General features: G+C 40.8%; 1 protein-coding gene across 2 annotated transcripts in view; it reads left to right on the top strand.

Annotated features, from left to right (window-relative positions):
* HEATR6 (HEAT repeat containing 6) overlaps window positions 1–26,451 on the top strand; it is a 35,950-nt gene extending 9,499 nt beyond the window's left edge. For both annotated transcript variants that reach the window (XM_054457084.2, XM_054457085.2), the window contains 13 exons: window positions 1,739–2,037; window positions 2,767–2,944; window positions 9,059–9,265; window positions 9,640–9,739; window positions 11,729–12,084; window positions 12,893–13,015; window positions 13,540–13,626; window positions 18,295–18,429; window positions 19,571–19,693; window positions 20,865–20,989; window positions 21,850–21,946; window positions 23,394–23,598; window positions 25,497–26,451. In XM_054457084.2, coding sequence (XP_054313059.2) covers window positions 1,739–2,037; window positions 2,767–2,944; window positions 9,059–9,265; window positions 9,640–9,739; window positions 11,729–12,084; window positions 12,893–13,015; window positions 13,540–13,626; window positions 18,295–18,429; window positions 19,571–19,693; window positions 20,865–20,989; window positions 21,850–21,946; window positions 23,394–23,598; window positions 25,497–26,068 — 2,607 coding nt within the window. In that variant the 3' untranslated portion in view covers window positions 26,069–26,451. The remainder of the gene's footprint in view (window positions 1–1,738; window positions 2,038–2,766; window positions 2,945–9,058; window positions 9,266–9,639; window positions 9,740–11,728; window positions 12,085–12,892; window positions 13,016–13,539; window positions 13,627–18,294; window positions 18,430–19,570; window positions 19,694–20,864; window positions 20,990–21,849; window positions 21,947–23,393; window positions 23,599–25,496) is intronic.
* Window positions 26,452–26,918: the final 467 nt, after the last annotated feature.

Below are 26,918 nucleotides of genomic sequence, written 5' to 3'. Positions count from 1 at the left end.
CAAACCAAGCATTCTCATCCCCATGATGCTCAAGACCAGGAGTCAGCGAACGTTCTCTAAACTTTCTCTACGAGGCTAGTAAATACTTCAGGTCTCTGTCATAACTACTAACTCTATTGTAACAGTGCAAAAGCAGCCACAGACACTATGTAAATGAATGGGCATGACTCTGTTTCACTAAAACTTTATTTACAGAAGCAGGCTGTATGCTGGGCTGGATTTGGCTTTTGGGCCATAATTTGCCAACCCCTCTCTAGACCATTAGAAGCCCAACTACCAGTCAGTGTACCATCTCCACACCTTACATTCACCTGATTTCCCAGCCTTTCCAGATAGCTGCCATCTCCCTCATGCTTCGGTTGGAGAACCTGGAGCTTACAGATGTATGGCCAAGGATTCACTTCCAGAAATGTCATACCTGATCAAAATGCTTCTTATTAGAAATTATTTCACTCATTCACTCACTCGGCATTTACCCAACATCTGCTGTGTTCCAGACACTGTGCTAAGCACTAAGTATATAGACTCTGGCTGCTTTTAGGAGTTTGAGGGAGAAGGCAAAGATGGATAAATAAACAACTACAATGCAATATTATTGTTTCTCTCATTAGAATATTCACAGAGTACTCTGGGAACACATTGAGGGCACCCAGTCTAAATGGAGGAGGAAGAGGAGGCTTTTTAAAGGTGTGGTAGCTGAGCAGAGATTTCAGAGTGAGTAGCAGTACAGACAAGGAGGAATGAGTGTTTCATGCAGATAAAACAAAAGGTGCATAGACATAGAGAATGAGAGTATATATTGCCCATTTGTTAACTAGTAGGACTAGAGTTTCAGTGCGGGGAGAGAAAGAGTGGAGCCGTTGTGTAGCAGAGGCCGAATGATAAGATTCTTGTACAGGAGGCTGAGGAGTTTGGGTTTTTATCTCGTAGGCAGTAGAGATTCATTAAAGAATCTTATATAGGGGAATGATGTGATCAGATTTGCGTCAGAAAAATCACTGTGATAGCAAATAAAAGAATATGGGTCTGGGGGCCACAATAAGTAGTCCAAGATAGAAGTAATGGGAACTTCCTTCCTCAAGGCCACAGACTTTGAGAACGTGGAGGAAGACACAGATTCCAGATATACTTGGATATCAGAAAGAAAGTAACAGAGAGAAAGAAAGAAACTGGCTTCTACTTAGTATCTACTTCTACAGAGACCCAAAGCCCTGAAATGAGCATTGTATGTAATGGACTACCATCTCTTCTGTGCAGGCATGTGGAGTGGTACTAGCTATGTATCTTACTCAGAGAACTGATAAAATAGGCACTCAAGTCATTTTCTATAGGCTTTAATGCTCTTGAGAAATTCCAGTTGAGAAGGCTGAATATTTTCACAACACCTGTGCAAGGTAGGAGGTGTTAGCTGCATGCTTACAGATAAGCAAGGTCAAGCTCAAGAGAGGCTAAATGATTTGCCCCAAGGCACAGAGGTACAATTTAAACCCAGGCCACGTGTTTTACTGTGTCTTGTGTATTTCATTCCTTCTTTCTTATAGTAGACAGTAAGCACTTAGCATCATGCCTGATGTTTAGGGTATTAAAGAAGTTCCACTTTTTTCTTTTCTCTTTTCTTCTTTCTTTAAACTACATGTTGGGGACATATTTAGTCACTTTAAAATGAAGAAGTAACGATTCAGTGAAAAGCCATTCTGAAGTAGCTATTATATATGTCTTCATTTGCTCCTACAATCAGAATAAAAAGAAAAAATCCAAAGTAAAACCAAAGAAAATCCAGCAAGGAGAGGAGGAGGAAAAGGAATCCAGTGGTGAAATAGAGGCAGCCCCAGTCACTGGCACAGGCAGAGTGAACCTGCATGAAGGGAATACTTGGTGTCCCTCCTCCCTGGGTGTCCAGAGTTTGCCTTTAGATGGAAGTGGAGCTGCAGGAAAAGATGGAGTCTCCTCACCCTTCAGTTCTTCCAGTTGGAAAAGGGTCAGCAGTAGTGAGTCAGACTTTTCTGATGCTGAAGGAGGCATGCAGAGTAAAATGAGGTAGTAGTATTTTGTTACATTTTTATACCTTGTATTCTAAGTTGCATGTAAGTTTATAACTTAACCTGAATGCTGCATGTGGTTTAACTTGAAGAGCCTGATTTCTGGGGGGGCATGGTGTTATTCAGAACATGACTTGTTCTCTTGATCTGCCATTGCACATGTCATTCCTCTCCTTAGAATATTCTTTTTTGCCTTTTCGTCTTGCTAACCACTACTCATCTTTGATATGGGCTCAGAAATCATATTCCCTGGGAAGCCTTTTCTGCCTTAGTATTATTCATAATGTATGATAGTTATCTCCTTAACTGTCCCTAACTGCCTAGCTTGTCAAGGCTGGGGCTTTGTTTATGTCTGGCAGCCTCAGCATGATGCCTGGCACATACATAGGTCATTCAGTAGATATTCGTTGAATGGATGGATGGATACTCGGCAGTGTTTCGTGTCTAACACTAGTTTCCTGATATCAAAATGTTGCCCTCTTGTTCTCCAGTTGTGTTTTTTAATTGTCAGCCTTAATAATTTGTTATAGAAACAAATTGTCTTAACATGTTTTGATTGTAGTTTGAAAGAAAAATTTTTAATAACATGTTGACATCTTTAGGAATTATTTAGAATGTTTAATCTTTGAATGTATCATTTGAATTGGTGGAAATACCATTTCATGTTTGCATTTTGAAAAAAAATGATTTTTTAAGTGTTTTTTCTTTTTTCTCTTGGTTATGAAAGGTCTTACCAAGCTAAAGTTCGCCAAGGAGCCTTAGTTTGTTTTCTTTCTACTATAAAATCGATAGAAAAAAAAGTTCTTTATGGCTACTGGTCAGCCTTTATTCCTGATACGCCTGAACTTGGCAGCCCACAGTCAGTGTCCTTGATGACTCTTACATTGAAAGACCCTTCTCCAAAGGTAAGATAATTTAAACTCTAAGCTTTATAATAGGAAGAAAAAGATTTACAGGTCCTTATTGTTTTCTCTGCCTTATCCTGTCTGATCAGAATATAGCTCTTAGTAACACTGACCCAAGTTCCAACTTGAGAACCACTGGACAGACAGGAAAATAGGAAGTGGGCTTATGTGAATAATACATTGAGGCTGATCATGCAGGATCGCTTCCTGCTCCAGGGCTTGCTTGAAGCCTGAGCACACTGAATTCTAACTTTGGTGTCTCCCTTCTCCCTTGAACTGCACTGAAGCAGCTGTGCTTCTCTTCCTTTTATGAAAATGTTGATTGCTGTGGTATTTATAATAAGAAAACATCAGAAATGGCTTAAACAACTCAGTAGAATATCATGGTACATAATGGCTATGAAGGATGCATAAGGCTTAGAAAAATGCTCAAAATGTTCTGTGAAAACACAGGATATAGAATTATGTATACAGTAGGATCCCAAACATGTTTTTTTCTTGCAACTTTTCTGGTTTTCAAATCATGTGTAATAAATATTTACATATTTTAATGAGAAAAACTTATTTTTGAAAAAGAAGAAAAAAATGATTGGCAGGCATGGATACCTATAGCAAGATATCTCATGGCTTATTAAATATTTGCCTCTGCTTGAATATGTTAATTCTTCTCCAGAATTTAGCCACTTAACCAAGTAAGGAAAATAGCCTGCTATTTACAATAATGAACATTAAAAAGTCATGCTAAATGGCATCTGGGTGTCCTCAGGTAACCAGCTACCCACAAAGAGAAGTTTTAATTAGGCCAACAGCATATTGTTCCTTTTCTGTTTTTAAGATTATTCCTTAAGGGGTCGGGGTGGTAACCCACAATACATTGGAATTCCATATGAGTCATCTCCTTGAGTAACTTACTATATAAGAAAATTTCTGGATGACCCATCAGAAGCTTTTACAAGATAAAGAAAAATAAATTAGCCTCAATTTTATATACACACAAAAAAATGACTTGTGGGATATTTCAAATACTCCTTATCCTAGGAAATTAAACTGGCAGAAATTTTACAAATTAACTAAATCAATAGTGAATGAGAACCTAGGAGAAAAATGGAAAAATGAGTGGTGGCAAATAAATCAGTAATGAAGCCATTAGAGTAATTGAAATAAAAGCTACTAAAAATATTGAAAATATATATTTGAAGACCTTCCAGCTAGGGGAGCTGCCAGCAGTGGCCAAGGAGATGGTGCTGTGGAGCAAGAAGCAGCCTAGCTTCATCACCTGTATCACAGCTGCCCAGCCAAGGGGATGTGGGACATGGGGGTTTAGAACATGAATGCAAAAAGGTTATGAGGTCATAGCTGATGAAAATGAATTGGAATAATTTTCATGATGTTTATATCTTCATATTTTTTTAAATGTTTACATTTCACTTAAAGTGCCATGAGAAATTTCACGTATTGCAAAGTGGTCTTATCCATCTCCTTGATTTAGGTACCTTTTAGACTTGTTCTTGCTGTTTAACTTTGGTGAATGCAAGAGATGTGCTGAGGAAAAAAGATACAGAACTTCCTTCTGGAGATGTTGTAGATCCAGTACAAAAAGCCACAAGAAAATCCTAGAGAAAAAAAAAAAAAGTCATCCTACTTAAAGTAGATTTTAAAAGATGAAAGAAATTAAATTAGTTCAGTGTAATGGCAAGTGAAATGATCGTACTTAAGAGATTCTTTTAATCAAGTGTTAGCTTGGAAGGGTTTAAATAAGTGTGGTAATTATTGTTTACCACAAAGCTTGGAGCATACCTCTGCAGTCTGTCCATAGTATGATTAACTGTGCACCAAGACATATGCTAGAAGAAAGTGTTGTGGTAGGTGATGTCATGGGACAGGCTTTTGTTTGTTTGTTTGTTTGTTTGTTTTTTTGAGATGGAGTTTTGCTCTTGTTGTCCAGGCTGGAGTGCAATGGTGAGATCTCAGCTCACCGCAACCTCTGCCTCCTGGGTTCAAGCAATTCTGTCTCAGCCTCCCGAGGAGCTGGAACTACAGGCATGCACCACCATGCCTAGCTAATTTTGTATTTTTGGTAAAGATGGGATTTCTCCATGTTGGTCAGGCTGGTCTGGAATTCCTGACCCCAGGTGATGTGCCTGCCTTGGCCTCCCAAAGTGCTGGGATTATAGGCTTGAGCCACCACACCCGGCCCAGTGGGACAGGCTTTTAAAATAAAGACTTCTAGAAAGTTATGTGCATTAAAATTAAAAATAACAGATCATGTAATTAGAATGGAACAGCATTCTGGATTGACCAGGTTAAAAGAGCTGCCATGACTCCAGGCCAAGTGGTCATCTCAGGTGCTCCTTGTGCATATAGAGTTAGATGGCTGGAGTTCCTCTCAGCCAGGATTAAATAAGGCAACTGTAGTTTATCTTGTCATTGAAGTGCTTAGTGATTAGTTTTGAGTTTATGGCAGGTCTGATATGACCCATGGCGTACTCAGCTGGAAGCACAATTTTAACTGGTGTACTAAGAAATTTTCTAAAGACAAATGGACAGAAGGAAAGGTGATTAGACTCTTCCAGTCAGAATGCCAACAATAAACAGAGGCTACTTTTAGGAAATTGAAACATAATATGCTAGAATGGTTAATTGGGGAGAAGAAAACTTAGAAATGTCCATTAGGATTTGGCAGTGCTGTGGTACTTGGGAAATGATCACGTTTCCATGTTGGAAATGTGCTTCAGAGAGCACATCTTACACGCTTCCAAAAGGGACAGAGCAAATTATCAATAAAAATAACAAGACTAATTTAAGAATTTCTTGTATATGATTTCCTTAGGTGTTATAAAGGCATATTATGGAGAATATCATCAAGACTTGTCTTAAGAAACAAACTACAGGGCAAACCTTTGTCTTGGTACCTTGAGAATTATCCTGATTTACAAATTCCATGATGATGATTTATTGCTCTTTTAGATAACTATAAAAAGTGAAAACAAATAGAAATCTAGATAATAGATGGTATAACTAGAAAAGAGAATGAAAAGGTTGGAATTGTTAACTGTTATGGAATGGTAGATTTTCTCTCATATGGCCAGCAAAGAACAGGCAATCTTTGCTTAGTGTGTTAGCAAAGAACAGGCAGTCTTTAATTAGTGTATCTGTAGTCACGCTTCTGATAAAGACATACCCGAGACTGGGAAGAAAAAGAGGTTTAATTGGACTTACAGCTCCACATGGCTGGGGAGGCTTCAGAATCATGGCAGGGGGCAAAAGGCACTTCTTTACATGGCGGCAGCAAGAGAAAATGAGGAAGAAGCAAAAGCGGAAACCCCTGATAAACCCATCAGATCTCGTGAGACTATCACGAGAATAGCAGGGGAAAAACCAGCCCCCATGATTCAGTTACCTCTCACAAGTCCCTCCCACAACACGTGAGAATGCTGGGAGATATGATTCAAGTTGAGATTTGGGTGGGGACACAGCTAAACCATATCACTTAGATATCTCCCAACCCAGAGTCCCTGACTCAATGTTGAAATGCCGTTACATAAAAGACAACTGACTTTGGAAGTGAGATCCAATAAAATAACATGTGAACAGTCATGTGCCCTGCATGGAAACTTCAGTGTACCCACTCCCAGCAGGGACTTCTTTGTCACCCTTCCAGAAATATTCTGAGACCAAACACACATAAAGAGGAAAAAAAAATTAGGATTGACTAAGCTACCTCAGCAAACATTTGTGCTACGTTCTTAAGTAGCAAAAAAGGAAAAGTACTTTTCTGTTTTATTAGCTTTAGACAAGTCTTCATGTCCAAGGAAGTGAAGCTATACACTAGTGAAACCAAGCACACTGACTTCTGTAAGACTGAAAAGCCTTTCATTCATCATTTTAAATATTCAGACAATAAAAACTTAACAAAATGAGCTCTCTGGAGAGCTACACCTGTTATGATGTGCTTGCACATTAGTAATTTCTGCTGAAAGTGCTGATTAGGACTGGTAAACAAGATATTAAATATTGATATAAGAACAAATGAAGCAAAACTTGTACCAGATTCAGTATCTTAAGTAACAATTATAACAACAAAGATATGTTAAACAGAGTTTAAAGGAAATTAACTCAGAACTGTGAGAAGTACAATTTGATATAGTATCAAATTTCTATATAGATTTTATAACAGTGGAAAAAAATAACCAATTTCAAAGACATTTGTTTTCATCTGTGATAGTCATGATTTTCCCCTTAAGATGCCAAAATTGTGCTAAAATTTTTGACTTTTGGAACATTAGTTCATTTCTTTCCATTTGATTTTTAATTTCATTCAGTTTGTGAGCTGTTGGAATTGTGACTTTTAATTGTCTTCTAAAGAAATGAAGGTTTAGCATAAGATCTATCTTGTTGAGTTCGGACCAGCCTCTAGTGGGGATTGGCCAACTGTGGCCTGAAGGGCAAATCTGGCCCACCACCTGTTTTTGTACAGCCTGTGAGCTAAGAATGGTTTTTACACTTTTAAATGGTTTTAAAATAATAATATCTCGTGATATGTGAAAATTATATGGAATTCAGATTTCATTGTCTGTAAATCAAGTCTTTTTGGAATGCAACCACATTTATTCCTTTACATGTCTATGCTACAATCACAGAGTTGGGTGGTTGTGACAGAAACTGGCCCACAAAGTCTAAAATATAAAATGTGTACTACTGGCTCTTTACAGAAAAGTTTGCCAGCCCCTGATCTAAGTCCTTTTTGGATCAGCCGACTTGTGTTCATGCTCTTGCTCTCTCGTTTTTTCACACATATACACAGGGTTTCCTAATACATTCTCAATTTCCCACCTTAGGGAATTATGCTTAATTCTGAAGTCTGATGCTACTGTACTTCAAATTTCTCTTCAGAGCAATAAGTCTAGATTTCTACAATTCCACTCTATAAAAGGCCTGCCTAGTGATTTATTACCTGGTTGTTTGGAGATAATATAATTGAAGGCTTTTGGGAAAACCTTTTTTGCTCCAAACTCAGATATGCTTCATATTGAATAACTAAATAGTTGTAATGTTGGTTCCCTGCTTTTAAATTTTTTGACTGAAAATGTTAATTGTCATTTTTGGATGAGCTGACCAAAGAGAGTACAATATTATTCCGTATTAATAGTCCTATGCTTATTACCTATATCCCATTTTTGTAAAGTTGGGCTTTCTTTTCCTTTCTAATACTACAAAATCATCTGAGTACCAATTGAAAGTAATCTTTCAACCTTATAAAGAAAATCTTTGTGCCAGTGACACCTTTCCTGACAAATACAGCAGTCCATAACAAAGATGTACTTTTTGTCCTTTCCATTCATAAGATTGTACTTAATGGTATTCCTTTTTTGAATTGTCAAATACTGTCACTGCAGGCAGTGTTATTTCCTGTACCTAAGACTGTTTCTAAAAGTTGGATCACTAATGATGTCTGCCAAGTAGTATGTACACAAAGTTCCTAAAGTCCTATTTAAGTTAACATTGAACACACATACTTCAGAGTGGAATATGAGGCATAATGTTCTCAGGAACTTTGATAGGAAACAGACTCTAGGCACATGTATTTTTTCTACCCCATGGGCTGTTCAGTTCTAACTTCAGTTGGCATTCTGCTTGAATAAACCAGGCCTCTAATTCTTATTCTCATGCTTAAGATTTCAGATTTTTGTGCTATGGTGTAGCTTAGATTTATTTCTTACTGTAAAAAACCTAACAGCAATGGGTTTCTAGATTTTTTTTTTAGCCAGGTGTGGTGGCACACACCTGTAGTCCTAGCTACTTGGGAGGCTGATATGGGAGGATTGCTTGAGCCCAGGAGTTTGAGGCTGCAGTGAGTTATGATTGCACCACTGCACTGCAGCCTAGGTAACAGAGCGAGACTGTGTCTCTAAAATAAAAATAAAATAAAGATTTTTTTTTTTTTAGGTGTGGGATGCAAGTGGTCTAGTTTTTAGGAACTAACAGATAATCCCATTGCCTTTATTCTTCCAATTAAAATGATTGTAAATACTTTGAACATTAAATATGTATAGGAAGAAAGGAATCTGACTCCTAATTTTCAACTAATCAATGTGAATCATCCCGAAATTTCAGACACGTGCCTGTGCTCTGCAAGTTTTATCTGCCATCTTGGAAGGCTCAAAGCAGTTTCTTTCTGTTGCTGAAGATACCAGTGACCACAGAAGGGCTTTTACCCCCTTCTCTGTAATGATCGCTTCCAGCATTAGAGAGTTGCACAGATGTCTTTTGTTAGCTTTGGTGGCAGAGTCATCCTCACAGACCCTTACTCAGATAATTAAGGTAATGTACCAACTGTGGGTTCCAGAGTGGGCTTTTCTGTTTTAATTTTGTATACTGTTTTACATAGCTCAAAAGTAACTTGACTTAAGCATATAACTAAGTAATAGTTTTATTAAAAAAACACTATTTGGAAGTCTGTACCTACTTGTCTGATCTTATCTATAATCTCTGTATGTCCTAATAAATGATTTGCTAAAAATACTTCTTTATCTTTAGTTGTACCAATGAGAATACAAGTGTTATTTTTTTTTTTTTAAAAAGGGCTCATTTTTAGTTGTGTGAAAACTTTTCTTTTTTAATTAAATGCTGCAAAATTTGTTTCTATGCTGTGGTTTAATCAAGCCTTTTGATGAGCTACTTTTTGTGTTTTACAGTGCCTTGCAAATTTAGTATCAAATGCACCTTATGATCGTCTAAAACTCAGCCTACTGACCAAAGTCTGGAACCAGATAAAGCCTTATATTCGCCACAAAGGTTTGTAGTGGCTTAAAACTGATGGCTTCTTTATATCAGTCAGATGCAGACCATATATTCAAAACATTTTTACAACTCTTAAGAGATCTCTGCTTATTCTTCTCAACTTTTCAGGGGTATAAGCTGTTGTAAGAATTGACCCCTCAAGTCCCAGTGGAAGTGAGCTAGAGAATTAATTGTAAAGTTTGCCTGTTTAATGCTCAGGGCAGTGACCAGAGTATCCCTTTAGAATTAAGATTGAGCCAGGTACAAGCAGCCCCCCTTAGGAGTATGATAGTTTATATCCCTTACACATAGGTAGAGGATGGATGGATGGTTAGATAGACAGATAGACGGACAGATAGATATTATCTACTTTTTGGAAAGAAAAACTGGAATACAAAATGTAACTTCTTTAATGTTATTTCCTATGAAGTTCAGATAGAATCCCAGAACTTCAAATCTTTACTAACTGCAGTCTTATTATTTCCTCCCACACATAATGTATGTGTGCTATAAACACTTGCCTTTTGTAGATTTGCTTTTCTTTTGTTTGCAAGCTTTCAGATCAGACCACATTCTGATGAGTTCAGTTTTTCAGGCAGAATTGTAACAAGGAAGGAATAGTGGATGTTTTCTGTGACATAGTGGGAAGAGCGTGGGACCTGAAGTCAATCCAAGGGTCTGGAGCCCACTCCCATTTTTGCCATCTCATGGCCATGGCCCTCTCTGAACCCTAATTTCTTCCTAACAGCAAGAATTATAACTATGTCATAAGATTTTTATGAGGCTCAAATGAGATAATGAGGTGTAACTAAGTCCAGTTCACTACTTACACTAATGTGTAAAAAAGGGACCCAGAAAGATAAGTCTTACCCTAAGGTTTCCCATCACATTCATGGCAGAAATAAGATGAAAACAAGCCCTGCTCATTCCACTCTACCAACTTTTCATTATCTGCATCTTCAGCTGAGGAGAGTGCACCAGGTCCCAAAGGTTCCTTTCAAGTATCTGACTTTATCCTCAAGTAACTTTTCTTCATTAAAATGTTCAAACCCTGAAATTCTTAGGTATGAGCCTAACAAAATATGTACAAGATCTATATGAAGAAAACTGTGAAACTCTGATGAAATAAATCAAAGAACTAAATGAATGGACAGAGATTCCATGTTCCTGGATAGGCAGGCTCGATATTGTGAAGATGTTACTTCTTCCCAACTTGATCTGTAGATTCAGTGCAGTCTCAATCAAAATTCCAGCAAGTTATTTTGCAGATATCAATGAACTGATTCTGAACTGTATATGGATATGCAAAAGACCCGGAATAGCCAACACAATATTGATAGAGAAGAACAAAACTGAAGGACTGACATTCCCTGACTTCAAAATCTACTATAAACTACAGTAATTAAGACAATGTGATACTGGCCAAGGAAGAGACAAACAGATCAATGGAACAGAATAGAGAGCCCAGAAATAGACCCACATAAATATAGTCAACTGATCTACAACAAAGGAGCAGATACTTTTCAACAGTTGGTGCTGGAACAACTGGACATCACATGCAAAAAAAAAATGAGTCTAGACACAGACCTTTTAGCTTTTTAAAAATATTTCTTGTTAAAATCCGGGGTTCATTCAAGGCACATGCATTGCATTTAGTTATTATGTCACTGTAGTCTTTTTAAATCTAGAGTCCCCCCACCCATCTTTTTTATATCAAACTGACTTAGGAAAGAATCCAACCCAATTGTCTTATAGAATGTGAACTCTAAGCTCTGTCACCAAAGATAACAAAATAAATCACATTCTCAATTTGTCAGATTGTTTCTTTATGATGTTAACTTACTCTCCTGTCCCATGTATTTCCAAACTGGAAATGAGCTCTAGAATTTTGATTAGATTCAGGTTACACAAGGAACTACTAATTTTTAATTGCCTGCTGGGATAACTACCATCTTTACGGTAGCTGTTCCCATGATGATAAGTTCTTACTGCTTCCTTTGACAGATGTTAATGTTCGTGTGTCAAGTCTCACACTTTTGGGAGCTATAGTGTCCACCCACGCACCTTTACCTGAAGTCCAGCTACTTCTGCAACAGCCATGTTCTTCTGGACTCAGTAATAGCAATTCAGCAACCCCTCACCTCAGCCCTCCTGATTGGTGGAAGAAAGCCCCTGCAGGACCCTCTCTGGAAGAAACGTCAGTTAGCTCACCTAAGGGGTCTTCAGAGCCCTGCTGGCTCATTCGACTCTGCATTTCCATTGTCGTACTGCCCAAGGAGGATTCCTGTTCAGGTAGCGATGCTGGCTCTGCAGCAGGAAGCACCTACGAACCATCCCCCATGCGACTGGAGGCCTTACAGGTAGGAGATTTCATTTCCTCATCTCTGAAACGGAAGTAACCATTCTTCCTTCAGAGTGACCGTGAGGAGCGAGCAGGTAAAACCAAGCCATATGTCAGTTGTGTTTGTGGGAGTTGTATTTTAGGTATGGGTGGTGTATTTTTGTTGTTGTTTTGTTTTGGGGAGGTGTTCCTTGGTTGTAAAATAGCAGATTCATTCCTTTTTGTTCTTTGATTACAAATTATTTTAGTCACTTCAGGTATTAAATGACAGGTGGATATAATAGATTGTAGAATAATTCTGAGTGAAATTGTACGGTTAATTTTTGATTTTTGCAACTTAAATGTTTAATTCTCTATAAGCTTCTCCTTGGTCTTGTACCTGCTTAGAGTAACAAAATAATTGTTCCTTCAAAGGAAGAAAACAATCCTAGATAAAAGAGTTTACTTTTTCTATACAAATATGATCTGAGACTAGGCCTGGTCCTGGGGTCTGCTGCTAATTAACTGGGCAACATGAAACATGTCCTTTAATCTTGTCAGGCTTAGTTTCTTTAGCTGTAAAATTCAATTAATACCTACTTTAAAGAATAGTTCCAAGACTTAAATGAGATTATGTTAATGAAAAGCAATCATATACTAAAGTACCATAAAACTATGATACAGTTTATTGATGTTAGTCACGAAATAAAGATTATGGTTCTTAATTTCACTCAACACATTTCAGCCCCTGTTAAATATAAGCAATTACTGAAATATTATAACACTTTTCTGGATATTACAGCCTTGCACTCAGGTCTTAGAGGGTTAATTCCATGCTCTCTTTGCAGGTATTGACTCTTCTGGCAAGGGGCTACTTTTCAATGACTCAAGCCTACTTGATGGAGCTTGGAGAGGTGATTTGCAAGTGCATGGGGGAAGCAGATCCATCTATTCAGCTTCATGGAGCAAAGGTAATTTTCACCAAAACCACAGTGCTTTTTCCTTCTCTTCACTTTATATCCTTCCTTTTCTTCACTTTATATCCTTCTGCCACATGTCCTTCAATTCTGAGACCTCTTAAAGAGATTTCAGGTAAGAAAGACACACATTCTTCTGTTTTTGGCTCTTACATATAAACCCCACGCATTGATTCGGTAACAAATTAATAAGATATAGCTGTTGATTTCAGTCCTTGAAAGAATGTCTCTGTTAAGAGTGACTGAAAAAAGAAAGAGAATTAGTTGCAAATTATGTTTCCCCTTGATTTGAGGTGATCTCCGAACTCAAGTGAAGGTGTTACTCAAGTGAAGGTGTTACTCAGGTGAAGGTGTTACTAAAGTGAAGGTGTTACTCAAGTGAAGGTGTTACTAAGGTGAAGGTGTTACTCAAGTGAAGGTGTTACTCAAGTGAAGGTGTTACTCAAGTGAAGGTGTTATTCGAGTGAAGTCATTCGTTCGTTCTGATGCTCTGCTTCGGTAATTCTTTTTCTTGGCAGCTTCTGGAAGAACTGGGCACAGGCTTAATACAGCAGTATAAACCAGACTCCACTGCAGCACCTGATCAGAGAGCACCAGTCTTCTTGGTAAATAAATGTCAATTCATAGTTTTCTTTTATTAGTGCTTCAGTTGCAATTTTATTTTGAAGCTCAGTGATAAATGGAGTAGATGATATGGTTTCTTCCAGTGTCAAAAATTATGTTTTATAATCCAGGAAAACATGAAACTAGTATAAATTGGTTTCATTTTACATTTCAGTTTATTTGCAATTTAGTTTGTGGTAGGCTTATGTATATAACATATAACCAGCAATAGTAAAACTAATATTTCTTTTGCATAAAACCTAGTCTGGTTACTCAGCCTGCCCAAGAGACAAAGAGCCAGGGATTTTGTATCCAAAGCCATGGGATCAAATTTAGGGAACATGATTGTATTAGTCCATTTTATGTTGCTATAAAGGAATACCTGGGGCTGGGCAATTTATAAAGGAAAGAGGTTTATCTGGCTCACAGTTCTGCAGGCTGTACAAAAAGCATGGTGCCAGCATCTACCTCTGAGGAAGCCTCAGGAAGCTTTAAATCCTGGTGGAAGGCAAAGGGGGAGCAGGCATGTCACGTGGCAAGAGAGTAAGCAAGAGGGAGATGCCAGGCTCTTTTAAACAACCAGCTCTTGTGTGAGCTCATAGAGTGAGAGTTCACTCATTACCACAAGGACAGCACCAAGCCATTCAAGAGGGATCCGCCTCCATGACCCAAACACTTCCTATTAGGCCCACCTCCAGTGTTGGAGGTCACATTTCAGCATGAGGTTTGGAGGAGGCACACATCCAAACCATATCATTCTGCCTCTGGCCCCCACAAATCTCATGTTCCTCTCATTGTAAAATATAGTCAGTCACCTCTCCCAATAGTTCCCCAAAGTCTTAACTCTTTACAGCATCACTCAAAAGTTCAAAATCTCAGCTGTGACTCAAGGCAAGTTCCTTCCACCTATGAGCCTGTAAGATCAAAAACAAGTTACTGATTTTTAAGATGCAATGGTGGTACAGGCATTGGGTAAACAGTCCCATTCCAACACGGAGAAATCAGCCAAAAGAAAGGTGCAACAAGCCCCACACAAATCCAAAACCCAGCAGGACAGACATTAAACCTTAAAGCTCCAAAATAGTCCTTGATTCCATGTCCCGCATCCAGTGCACACTGGTGCAAGGGATGGGCCTCCAAGGCTTCTGGCAGCCTTGCCTTTGTGGCTTTGCTGGGTGTAGGCCGTGTCCCATTCCCAGAGTTCCACTAGGCAGTGCTCAGTGGAGACTGTGTGTGGGGGCTCCAACCCCACATCTCTCTTTGGCACTGTCCTAGTAGAGGCTCTCAGTGGGGGCTCTGTCCCTGTGGCAGGCTTCTGCGTGGGCACCCAGGCTTAGGGAATCCTCTGAAATCTAGGTAGAAGCTCCCAAGCCTTCTTCACATTTGCATTCTGGGCATCTGCAGGCTTAACACCACATGGAAACCGCTAAGGCTTGCAGCTTGTACCCACTAAGCAGAAAACCAAGCAGTATCTGGGGCCCTTTGAGCTAAGGCTGGGGATGCTGGGAGCAGTGCCCCAAGGCTGTGCAGGGCAGTGGGGCCCTGGGCCTGGCCCCCAGAACCACTTTCCTCCTAGGCCTCTGGGTGTGTGATGGGAGGGGTTGCCTCAAAGATTTCTAGAATGCCCTCCAGGCTGTTTTCCCATAGTCTTGGCTATTAGCAACTGGCTCCCTTTGAGTCATGCTAATCTGTCTAGCAAGTAGTTGCTCTGAGCTTGGATTCCTTCTCTAGTACAGGGCCAGGGTGCAAGTTTTCCACATTTTTATGCTCTGCTAACCTTTTAATAATAAGTTCCAACTTTAAGTCATTCCTTTGCTCCTACATCCGACTATAGGTTGTGAGAAGCTGCCACATCACCTATTGAATGATGCTTAGAATTTCTTTCACCAGATACCCTAAGTCATTACTCTTAAGTTCAACCTTATGCAAATCCCTAGGACATGGGCATAATGCAGCCAAGTTTGCTAAGGTGTAACAAAGGTGACCTTTCCTCCAGTTCTCCAAACTTTTTAATTTCTGAGACCTCCTCAGCCTGGCTTTCACTCTCCATATTTCTATCAGCATTTTGGTCACAACCACTTAATCAGTCTCCAAGAAGTTCCAAACTTTCCTTTGTCTTACTGTCTTCTGAGCCTTCCAAACTCTTTCAACCTCTGCCCAGTACCAAGTTCCAAAGCTGCTTCCACATTTTTAGGTATCTTTATAACAACATCCCATTCCTTGGCAGCAATTTTCTGTATTAGTCTCTTTTCTGCTGCTGTAAAGAAATGCCTCAGACTGGACAATTTATTTTTCAAGGAGGTTTGTCTGGCTCACAGTTCTGCAGGCTATACAAGAAGCATGGTGCCAGCATCTACTTCTGGTGAGGCCTCCAGAAGCTTCCAGTCATGGTGGAAGGTGAAGGGGGAGTAGGCGTGTCACATGGTGAGAGAGGAAGCAAGAGATGCCAGGCTCTTTTAAGCAATTAGCTCTCATGTGAATAACAGAGTAAGAACTCACTTATTACCACAAGGATAGCATCAAGCCATTCAGTAGGGATCTGCCTGCATCACCCAAAAACCTTCCTCTAGGCCCAGCTCCAACATTGGAGGTCACATGTCAACATGAGATTTGGAGGGGACACACATCCGAACCATATCAGCCACTTAATGGATATGTGGTTATAGGCATGGTTTCCTAGTTGTAAAAAGGAATAATAAACCATAACCCTTCAGTCACAAGGCTGTTGAAAAATTGAATGACAGGTAAAGATGCTAACACATAGGAGGTAATTCCATTACCCGCGTCCCCCTGCCCCCCACCAGCCCCACCACGATTCTATTCAATTCCTGTGATTTCAGGTTGTTTCTGCTACCCCCACACTGTGCCAGTTCCAAAGATGGATGAAGGGCATGTGACCACACCAAAAAAGGCTTCTACTTAGTGCTAAAAGCAAAATCAGCTCAGTGTTGGTGGTCTTTGCTCCCTCTGCCCTTCACATTCTGCCTTTTCTTTTCCCTTCACAATTTCTGTCATCCTTGCAGTGAATTAAAGATTCTAACCCTAGTCCCTGCCTTAGATTGCCACTAAAGCTTTCATATAACAAGTGCAGGGAGATGAGTTGAGCTTTGTTACCAGACAGAACTAGGTTTGAATTCAAACTTCTCCCTTTGCTAGATAGATGACTTTGGGCAAGCCTCTTAACTGTTCACCCTCAGGTATTGTTCATCTGTGGGAAAAAAAAAGACTTGTTTTCTATATTGCTTGGCTATTAGTGAGTAACAAATTAAACATTTAGCAGCTTAAAGCAATGTACATTTATTTTCTCACAGTTTCTGTGGGTCAGGAATTAGGAGTGGCTTGGCTGAGTGATTCTGGCTTAGTCCTCACATGAGGTTGGGATCAAGATGCCCCCAGGGTTGCAGTCAACTGGCGGGTTGTAAGACCTGATGGGGTTGGAGGGTCTTCTTCTAGGGTGGCTCACCCATAGACCTAGCCAATTAGTGTTGGCTGCTGGCAGAAGGCCTCAACTCATTTCCTCCCCGTGAGGACGTCTCCAGAGGGCTGCTTGAGTATCCTCTTGACATGGCAGCCAGCTTCCTTCACAGCAAGTGATCCAAGGGAAAGAAAGCAAGACAGAGCTGTGGTGCTTTTTATGACCTAGCTTTGGAGGTTTCATGCTGTCATTTCCACAACATCCTATTGGTTACACAGGTCAGCCTGTTCAGTATGGGAGGGGACTACACAAGGGTGTAAATATTAGTAGGTGACTGTAATTGTGTGCCATCCTGGAGACTGGCAACCACTTTTTGTCCACATTCTTCTGGAGTGGGGCAGGGAGGACCCAGACTGGGTTTCCAGGAGCTGAAGTAGGAGAAAGACAGAACTGGTGCGTGACATACACAGCAAAACCCAGGACTAGGTCCATGGGACAGAAACAAAACATACCAAAACCACAGAGATTCACAAATGAACATGAAATCACAGGATATGTATAAAGCATGGAAAGGAAACTGTTGACATGGCTACTTTAGAGGCTGTGAAGTGAGGTAGTTCTTCAAAGTGCTGAAAACAGAAGCTACTGCCCAATTTAAGTGTCCACTGTGTACCAGGCCCTGCACTAGAAACCTTACACAGAGTATTACATTTTATTATCACACAGACTCTGCAAAGTAGTTGAAAAAGCCCTAGCCGAGTGTCAACTGATCTGGATTCTAGTTCACCCCTGCTGCTGATGAGCAAGTTGTATTGTCTCTTTGTGCGTCAGTTTCCTTGTGTGAAAAAGTAGGGATAATGCTACAGACCCCATTTATTTGTGCCAAGGAATAAAATGAGTTGATACGTGTAAAATACCTAGAGCAGTGCCTGGCATGGGATGAGCTCTCTGAAGAACATTAGCTGCCGCTGCTGTTGCTGTAACTGTCGTCACCATCTTCAGCCTTCTCTTGATTATTATTACTGTTGCTGTGTAACTTTATCAGACCACAGTCTCTCCTAATCAATAGGAGTTGAATGGGAGGCTTAAACCAAAGTCCTTTCATCACTGTGGAAGAAGAACCAATGAAAACATTTACAGAAAGCTGCTACTTTAAGGGAAAATGTTTCACTAAGGCCATTTCTGGTAGGCTTAGCTCCGAGTTGGTTCCCCTGTTATGTCTTGGGCTGCAGCTTTTCCTTTGCCTCCGTTCCAGGTAGTGATGTTCTGGACTATGATGCTGAATGGTCCTTTACCCAGAGCCCTGCAGAATTCGGAGCACCCAACTCTCCAGGCGAGCGCCTGTGATGCCCTGTCTTCCATCTTGCCCGAGGCCTTCAGCAATCTGCCGGTAACGTGAGGGTGTTTCTCACCCTTAAATCATGGCTGGAGCACCAGAGCTAGAATTTGGTGCTTTTGCGTTTTGAAGCAGTATTCAGCAGCATCTCTGATGAAAACGTGCTAGTTCACTTGAATTGGGGATGAGGGCACTGGGGAACAACAAATAGGAAAACTTGAAGCCTTAATATATCAGGAAAGCTGTTTCCCCCTGTGCGTTAGAATGTAGGTAGTAGAGGCAAGGGTAGCAGAAGCTTGGAAGGCAGAGAGATTTCAGGAAGATTTCACATCCAAAGTTTAAAAGGCCTGAGTTAAAGCCCAGCTCTTCGACTTGCTAGCACTTTGACTCTTAACCTATCTAAAACTTGGTATTATCATCAATAAGATGGTATTCATGTGAAAAATAATAAGTATGTGAAAATACTTAGATTTGTTGTCCAACACACATGGTATTTGTCTTAGTCTGTTTGAGCTGTTATAATAAAATACCATAAATTGGGTGTCTTCTAAACAACAGAAATGTATTTCTTATAGTTCTGGAGGCTGGAATTAAGATCAAATCACTGACAGACACAGATTTGGTGCCTTGGGAGGGTTTGCTCTCTGGCTCACAGATGGCACCATGTGAGCTGTGTTCTCAAGTGGTGGAAGGGGCAGGCAGCTTTCTGGGGCCTCAGTCATAAGGGCACTAAGCTCTTTCATGAGGGCTCTGTTCCCGAGACCTAATCTCCTCCCCAAAGCCCCACCTCCTGATACCATCACCCTGGGAGTGAAGATTTCAACATAGGAATTTTGGGGGAGCGTAAGCATTCAGAATACTGCTATTCAGAATAGCAGTATTCAGACTGCTTTTTTTCTTTAATCCTCAGTGACATTTGCATCCATTCTTATTTACATAAATGAGCTTCTATAAAGAAGGCAACTTTAATAAAGGTTAAATGTGATGAGATGCTGTGTGTGTCTTGCACAAAGTGGGTGCTCTGATAATCATGGGATCTGAATTGAACCTGCTCTTTACCAGGGCAGCCTCAAGGTCGCAATGGTGTTCAACTCCTGATTATGGTCTCAGACACAGATATTTCACATCTTTTATGGAAGTCTTTGGCTCGTAGTTATTTCATTCTCATTTTCCCTTGTCAACCTTCTCATTGCAGAAAGACAGGCAGATCCTGTGCATCACAGTGCTGCTCGGGCTGAATGACAGCAAGAATCGCTTAGTGAAAGCTGCAACTTCACGGGCCCTGGGAGTCTATGTGCTTTTTCCCTGTCTCAGACAGGTCAGAGTGAGCCTATTTAGCTCTTCTGTGCCCCTTTTGTAGTCCATGACACCCCTATTTTGTGGATATAGAGCTCCTGCATTGGATGGTAAACGAAACTAAATTGCTTTGTAATCCGATTTCTTTAATTGCTACTAAAATATGGTCATGGGCCAGGCATGGTGGCTCATGCCTGTAATCCCAGCACTTTGGGAGGCCGAAGCGGGTGGATTGCTTGAGCTCAGGAGTTTGAGACCAGCCTGGGCAACTTGGCGAAACCCTGTCTCTACAAAAAATTTTAAAAATTAGCCAGGCATGGTGGTATGCACCTGTAGTCCCAGCTACTTGGGAGGCTGAGATGGGAGGCTCAGTTGACCCTGGGAGGTGAAGGTTGTAGTAAGCAGAGATCACACCACTGCACTCCAGCCTGGGTGACAGAGCCAGACACACACACACACACTCTCTCTCTCTCTCTACATATATATATATACACATATATATATAGTGTTATACATAAATATAGTTATATATATATAACTACAGGCATTACCATATATATACCATATAATATAAATGAACTAAGGCATTACCATATATATATATGATATTTATTTATTTTTAATTTTTAATTACTTAGCACACTGCCTGGGACCTTAGGCACCCAATAAATGCTTAAATTAATGAATGATCTAATAAAAATGAAATGGGATATTACCAGGTGGTAGTCATCATTTAGAAAGCTGACATAGTTTTTACTAAGAAGGAAATAATGTCCTCTTTCACTCTAACTTGTGACATTTATCTCACTGAGTGGCGTGTAGTACATAGGATGTGTTTTGGAAATGCATTTCTTTTTCAGAACATTATTTCCTGAGATGGAAATCAACCAAGCACAGAGTTCACAGATAACTGTCCCAGGCCAGCTTATATATTCGATGTTCATAAGAGCAAAATCCATAGGCTCCTCAGGTGTCCATGGCACATACCAAAATCATGGGAGCTTTCCCTGGGATTTTTTTGAGTGTCCAAATTGTAAAATATAAGAAGAACAGTAAATTGAGTAGATGAATTTTTATTTCCAAGTAGAAATGTGCGTGAAGGCTTCTAGCTTTATCTGAAAATAAGTTTGAGAATTTCAAAGGTAGCAGCATGACCTGCTAAAGTAACTGCAGTGTTTTGTTTTGTGTTATAGGATGTCATATTTGTTGCAGACACAGCAAATGCAATATTGATGTCACTTGAAGACAAGTCTCTGAATGTTCGAGCCAAAGCAGCCTGGTCCCTGGGCAACCTGACAGACACTCTGATTGTCAACATGTAGGTGACTGAGCTTGCTTTCCCCAGCTGACTTCTGAGATTGAGGGCCCAAGAGAATGTCCTCGATCCCTACCATGAAAGAATCAGCAGTAGTTCCTGCATATTATGCAGTCTTCCTGCTTTTTTTTGTTTGATATTCCTTCAGAAAATAAAATTAATAAGCTGTTCTTAATATATATTAGGAATATATTAAGATATGTATGTATTAAAAATACTGTATGCCGATATAAGTAATATGTCCACATTATAGAAAACATAAAAGCAAAACCTTAGTAATGGTTACTGTAATTTTAAAATGCATTTAAAAAAATTTCTTAAAGTAGTATATTCACAGGCTAAAAAAAAATCCAGATAGTACAAAGCAGCATTCAGTGTGAAGCCTTTCTTCTACCCTGACACCTTAGTTCCCCTCCCCAGAGGTAGCTGGTTATTCATGTGCACGTGTCCTGCTTTTTGTCACTTCAGCGTATAAGCAACATGTAAAATGTGTAAGCATTCTATTATTGACTTGTTAGAAATCCTTATTTATGATTACATAACTATCACTGCGTGATGATTATTTAACCATTTTTCTATTACTGAACATTTGTTTTAGACTTTAGGCTTGTAGGCTTTTATATTCAGTGAATATTTTTGTGCATGAAATCTGCATTTTGAGATTTTTTTTTTTTGGAGACATTCCTAGGTGGGGAACTATTGGGTCAAAAGATATATACTGTAAGTTTCTTGATATGATCTAAGCAGATTTGCTAAACTGTTTTCCTAAACTTTTATGCTTATACTAATTGAATATATTTCTATATGTATATATTTAAGTGTATTTACCTTTTAACATGTGTTGCCTGCTTTGGGTGGAACAGGGAAACACCAGACCCAAGTTTCCAGGAAGAGTTCTCTGGTCTCCTGCTCTTGAAAATGTTACGATCAGCTATAGAAGCATCCAAGGATAAAGACAAGGTAGACTCACAACAAAACCCAGTATCTCCCAAACAGATAGTTAATGTATTGTAGTTGCAGTGTGGTAGTTTAGTGTGGCTTGATGTTCCTCAGACTATCCCACCAAATGTACTCCTGTTCAAAGGAGACTGAGGGTGTGCTCAGGGTAAAAAGGGTCCATTCCATATACATATGGTTTCTTTACTGTCTCCTGCCTCCTGAAAAATATCAGTGCCCATTGTAATACTACATGACATATTCAGATTCCTTTTAAAATTAACTTTGTTTTATTTCCCCCCAAAAAAAATTTTAAGTAGAATTGACAAGTCAGAAAGATGAGTCGCTCTTGGCTTTGAATATTACCTGTTAAACTAATAAGTTTAAAAAGCACAGGTCTGGGCTTTAGGTCACACATACACGGATTCAAGGCCTGGCTTGCCCTTTAGTAACTGAGTGACTTTGGTATATTACGTAACTTCTCTGAAGGTCAACTCCTCACATGTAACATGGAAGTTATATACCTCACTGGATATGAAGATGCCTTATGTTAAAGCACCTAGCACAGTACCTGACCCATACCATGTGCTCACTTTAATACTACTTCTGAAAATCTGGTAATCACCCAGGAAGCCCTACCTCAGAGTAATTCAATCAGAAATTCTGAGGCTAGGGCCTGTGAATCGGTTTTAAAACAAAAGGAAAAACCTCCCCAAATGATTCTGGTGGGCTGCAGAGGTTGAGACTGTAGTCTAGTAGAAAAGTATTGGACTGGAATTATGGAACCTAGCTTCTCCTCATCGTCTTGCTATCAATCAGCCTTGTCCTGTTGTCCCCAGTCCTTATACTCCATCTCGGTAAAACAAGGAAATGGACCTCTCTGAGGTCCTGTCTAGCACTAAATAAAATAAATAAATAATCAGAGAGAGGAGTTTTGTAGAACCTCACCTTTCTGATGGCTCAGGATGTTAACCAGAGCAGACCTTGTGAGTTCCAAGGACTTGCTTTAAGAAGTCGAGGACCTCCTGGGTATTTTTAAAGCTGGAATTAGACTTTTGGAAACATCTCTTTGGCCAAACAGATTTCTAAAGCACAAAAAACCAAACACCGCATATTCTCACTCATAGGTGGGAACTGAACAGTGAGAACACATGGACACAGGAAGGGGAACATCATACTCTGGGGACTGTTGTGGGGTCGGGGGAGGGGGGAGGGATAGCATTGGGAGATATACCTAATGCTAGATGATGAGTTGGTGGGTGCAGCGCACCAGCATGGCACACGTATACATATGTAACTAACCTGCACATTGCGCACATGTACCCTAAAACCTAAAGTATAATAATAATAAAAAAATAAAAAAATAAAAAGAAGTCAAAGACCTCCTGGGTTTTTTTAAAGCTGAAATTAGACTTTTGGAAACATCTCTTTGGCCAAACAGATTTCTAAAGCATTTACATTTTTTTTCTAGGTAAAAAGCAACGCAGTCCGGGCCCTTGGAAATTTGCTTCATTTTCTGCAACCCTCTCACATAGAAAAACCCACATTTGCAGAAATCATTGAGGAGTCTATCCAGGCCCTAATTTCTACTGTTCTAACAGAAGCTGCCATGAAAGTCCGATGGAATGCTTGTTATGCAATGGGAAATGTATTTAAAAATCCTGCCCTTCCTTTAGGTAAGAAAGTTTCCCTTCACTCCCTGGTGGAAAGCCTCTTGGGACAACACACACCAATCTACATTGTTGTTAAAGATGTTTGTCACATTTATTATAGTATTAGGAAAAAAATGGAGACATACTGAAGACAAGTTTAGGGAAACATTGAAATACATCATTACCTATACAATGGGATATATAATGGGATATTTTGTTGCCATTTAAAATTACTTACAAGAATTTGATAATCTGGAAAAAATACTTCTGATGTTAAACAAATGAAAGCAGGTATTAAATAATTTCTACAGAATGATCTCAATAGATGGGTAGAAAAAAGACTGAAAGGAAATTGGACTAATTATTAACATTGATTGCCTCTGGATGGGTAGGATTTTTTCTGTTTTCATTTTCTCAATTGTCTACAATAAGCATATATTGTTTTAATGGTCAAGAAAACAGGAAGGAAAAAAACTGGAACGAGAGGGGATATAAACTGGAAATCCCCTGTGAGCTGTGTACAGAAGTGGATGCCATTAATAAATGTAAGGAGGGCATCTGTCTCTTAAGTAGTGGCATGCCATGCACCTTGATATGTCATTCAGGACCAGTAGCTGCTTAGGTGTATGGATCAGAGCCTCCAAACCTCGCTCACTTTGAATGCCAGCATTCGCTTTATTGCGTCTCTCTCTCTCAGAAGATCTGAGACCTAAGGATGTGTTCCTGGAGAGGAGCGCACGCATCAAGTGAGGGGAGTCTGGCTCTGCTCCCCTTTATTGCCCAGAGCGTCCAGGCAGACCAGTCAGCTGGGAGTATGTGAAGTAACCTCCCGGCTTCTTCCATTGAGGAAGTCACCTAAGGGTGACCTTTTGGGTTGGAGCCCATTGAGGTGGATGTCCGCCTTCTGGAGAGCCAAGAAGTCCTTGAAACCAGGGCACCTCAGTGGTGGTTGGCTCCTACCTGCCTTCCTGTATGGCCCTTGCCCTCAGCCTACTAGAGAAAGAAGTTTACCTGCATGACTTGGAGGGAAAGGGAAGCTCCAAAGAGGCAGGAAGTTTGAGAACTAGAAAGCATCCAGTAGCAGAGCTATCAAGAGCCACATAAGAAAAGGGAGCTAGAAACTGATAAAGGACTCTGGGCGGGTTGGATTGTGAGTGTCTCGTAGCTCTAGCAGTGGCCCATTGTCAATGGCAGTGGCATCCGCCAAATGGAAAGCGCCTGCTTGCCTGTCTTCAAAGGCAACAGAGAAGCCGGGAAGAGCTGAGAGGGTTAAGAGAAGCTGCATTCTACTCTGTCACCCATCTTGAGGAGTAAGGACACCCCAAAATGGAGGGGGTAGCAGTAGCTCTGGTAAGGAGGAAAGCAGGCTGATTTCCTAGGGCTTACAGGTATGGAGAAAAGCTAGAAATCTGGGCATCTTTTTCTTGAAATTGTAAGTTTTCTTTATCTTTGCAATAAAATGCGTGACTTGCTATGGCCAGAGCAGTGTCTGGATGCTGTTGCAGGCGAGCATGCAGTGTGTGGTTTGCACACAGCTCAGAAGTGCCCAACTGAGAGGATGGGTGGGGTTGCAGTTCAGTCCATGCTCTGCCCACGAAGCCATACCCCCATGGGACAGAATTCTCCCAGAGAAGAAGCCTTTTTCTGAGTCACCAAAGGCCCTATATCGGGTAGCAGAGGCTCTAAGCAAGTGGCAGGCTGAGGTAGGGAAAGAGGGAGGTTTGGGGACTGGCACCTGGCCACTTACCTAGGATCCTACAGTCAGTCACCACCCTTGTCTCACAGGATGATTGTGAGAATGAAGTGAACACATAAAATGAGTGTCTTGAGCACTAGTGTTTAAGCTTCCTTCCGCCCCTCTCCCTCTTACCCCACCTAGTTCTAAGCCTGCATTTGGTTTAGTGACTGTGGATTCTTTGTAGGGACAGCCCCATGGACCTCCCAGGCCTACAATGCCCTGACATCGGTCGTGACATCATGCAAGAACTTCAAAGTGCGCATCAGATCTGCAGCTGCCCTTTCCGTCCCGGGGAAGAGAGAGCAGTACGGGTCTGTTGACCAGTATGCTGGGATCTGGAACGCATTGGTCACTGCCTTACAGAAGAGCGAAGACACCAGAGACTTTTTGGAATTCAAGTACTGTGCCAGCCTACGGACCCAAATCTGCCAGGCACTGATTCACCTCTTGAGCTTGGCCAGTGCCTCAGACCTCCCTTGTATCAAAGAAACCCTTGAACTGAATGGGAATATGGTCCAGTCCTATATCCTACAGTTTTTAAAATCAGGAGCAGAGGGAGATGACACTGGAGCACCCCACAGCCCACAGGAAAGAGACCAGATGGTCAGAATGGCCCTTAAGCACATGGGCAGCATCCAGGCACCGACTGGAGATACAGCCAGAAGGGCCGTCATGGGCTTTTTAGAAGAGATCCTGGCCGTTTGTTTTGACTCATCTGGATCACAAGGGGCACTCCCAGGGTTAACAAACCAGTGAAGATCCCACCGTACTTTCTAGATGTCGAAGGTGGCAATAGGAAGACCTGAGCTTGAGCATAAGATCTGTGGGATTTCATCTTAGGGGCAGAAACAATCCGTTCACTATTTATTTAGAATGACTTAGCAGCCATTTAAATTTTCACAGAGGGCTCAACCACCTTTGGAGTGGCTCCGTAGCACTGGCCATGGTCAGGGTTGTTGGAACATCTGACCTGTGCATCCAGGAGCCGAGGAGTCAGGTTGTAATATGGGCCAAGCAGACAGGGGCTTTGAGGGCATTTAGTCTCAGAAAAAAAAAATGTAGAAGGATTTTGGAATTAGAATTTTGTATATTGTATCTGCAGTTTTGTAATAAACTAACGAATAATAGTGTGTCCACAATCTCCTGTTGTTATCAAGTTGTATTTCTAGCAAGCTGCAAGCAGAGCTGCAGTTCAGCCACTTTGTCCTGGCCCAGCTGCACAGGACGCGAGGATGCTGACAGTTCCTCACAGCCACACAGGACGCGAGGATGCTGACAGTTCCTCACAGCCGCACAGGACGCGAGGATGCTGACAGTTCCTCACAGCCGCACAGGACGCGAGGATGCTGACAGTGCCTCACAGCCGCACAGGACGCGAGGATGCTGACAGTGCCTCACAGCCGCACAGGACGCGAGGATGCTGACAGTGCCTCACAGCCGCACAGGACGCGAGGATGCTGACAGTTCCTCACAGCTGATGAGCTGCTGCTCTGAGTTTCTGGAATGCCTGTGTTCCCCAGACCGCCTTCCCTGCCACACTGCTCCACAATCCAATAACCAGAGTTAACTCCCAGCAAGCAAGGACCCTCTAACCTAGGCTACAACA

Source organism: Pongo pygmaeus, chromosome 19 (genome assembly GCF_028885625.2).
Source record: "Pongo pygmaeus isolate AG05252 chromosome 19, NHGRI_mPonPyg2-v2.0_pri, whole genome shotgun sequence".
Lineage (NCBI taxonomy): Eukaryota > Metazoa > Chordata > Mammalia > Primates > Hominidae > Pongo > Pongo pygmaeus.
Note: the sequence above shows the minus strand (reverse complement) of the source record. Positions and strands in the feature narration are given on the sequence as shown.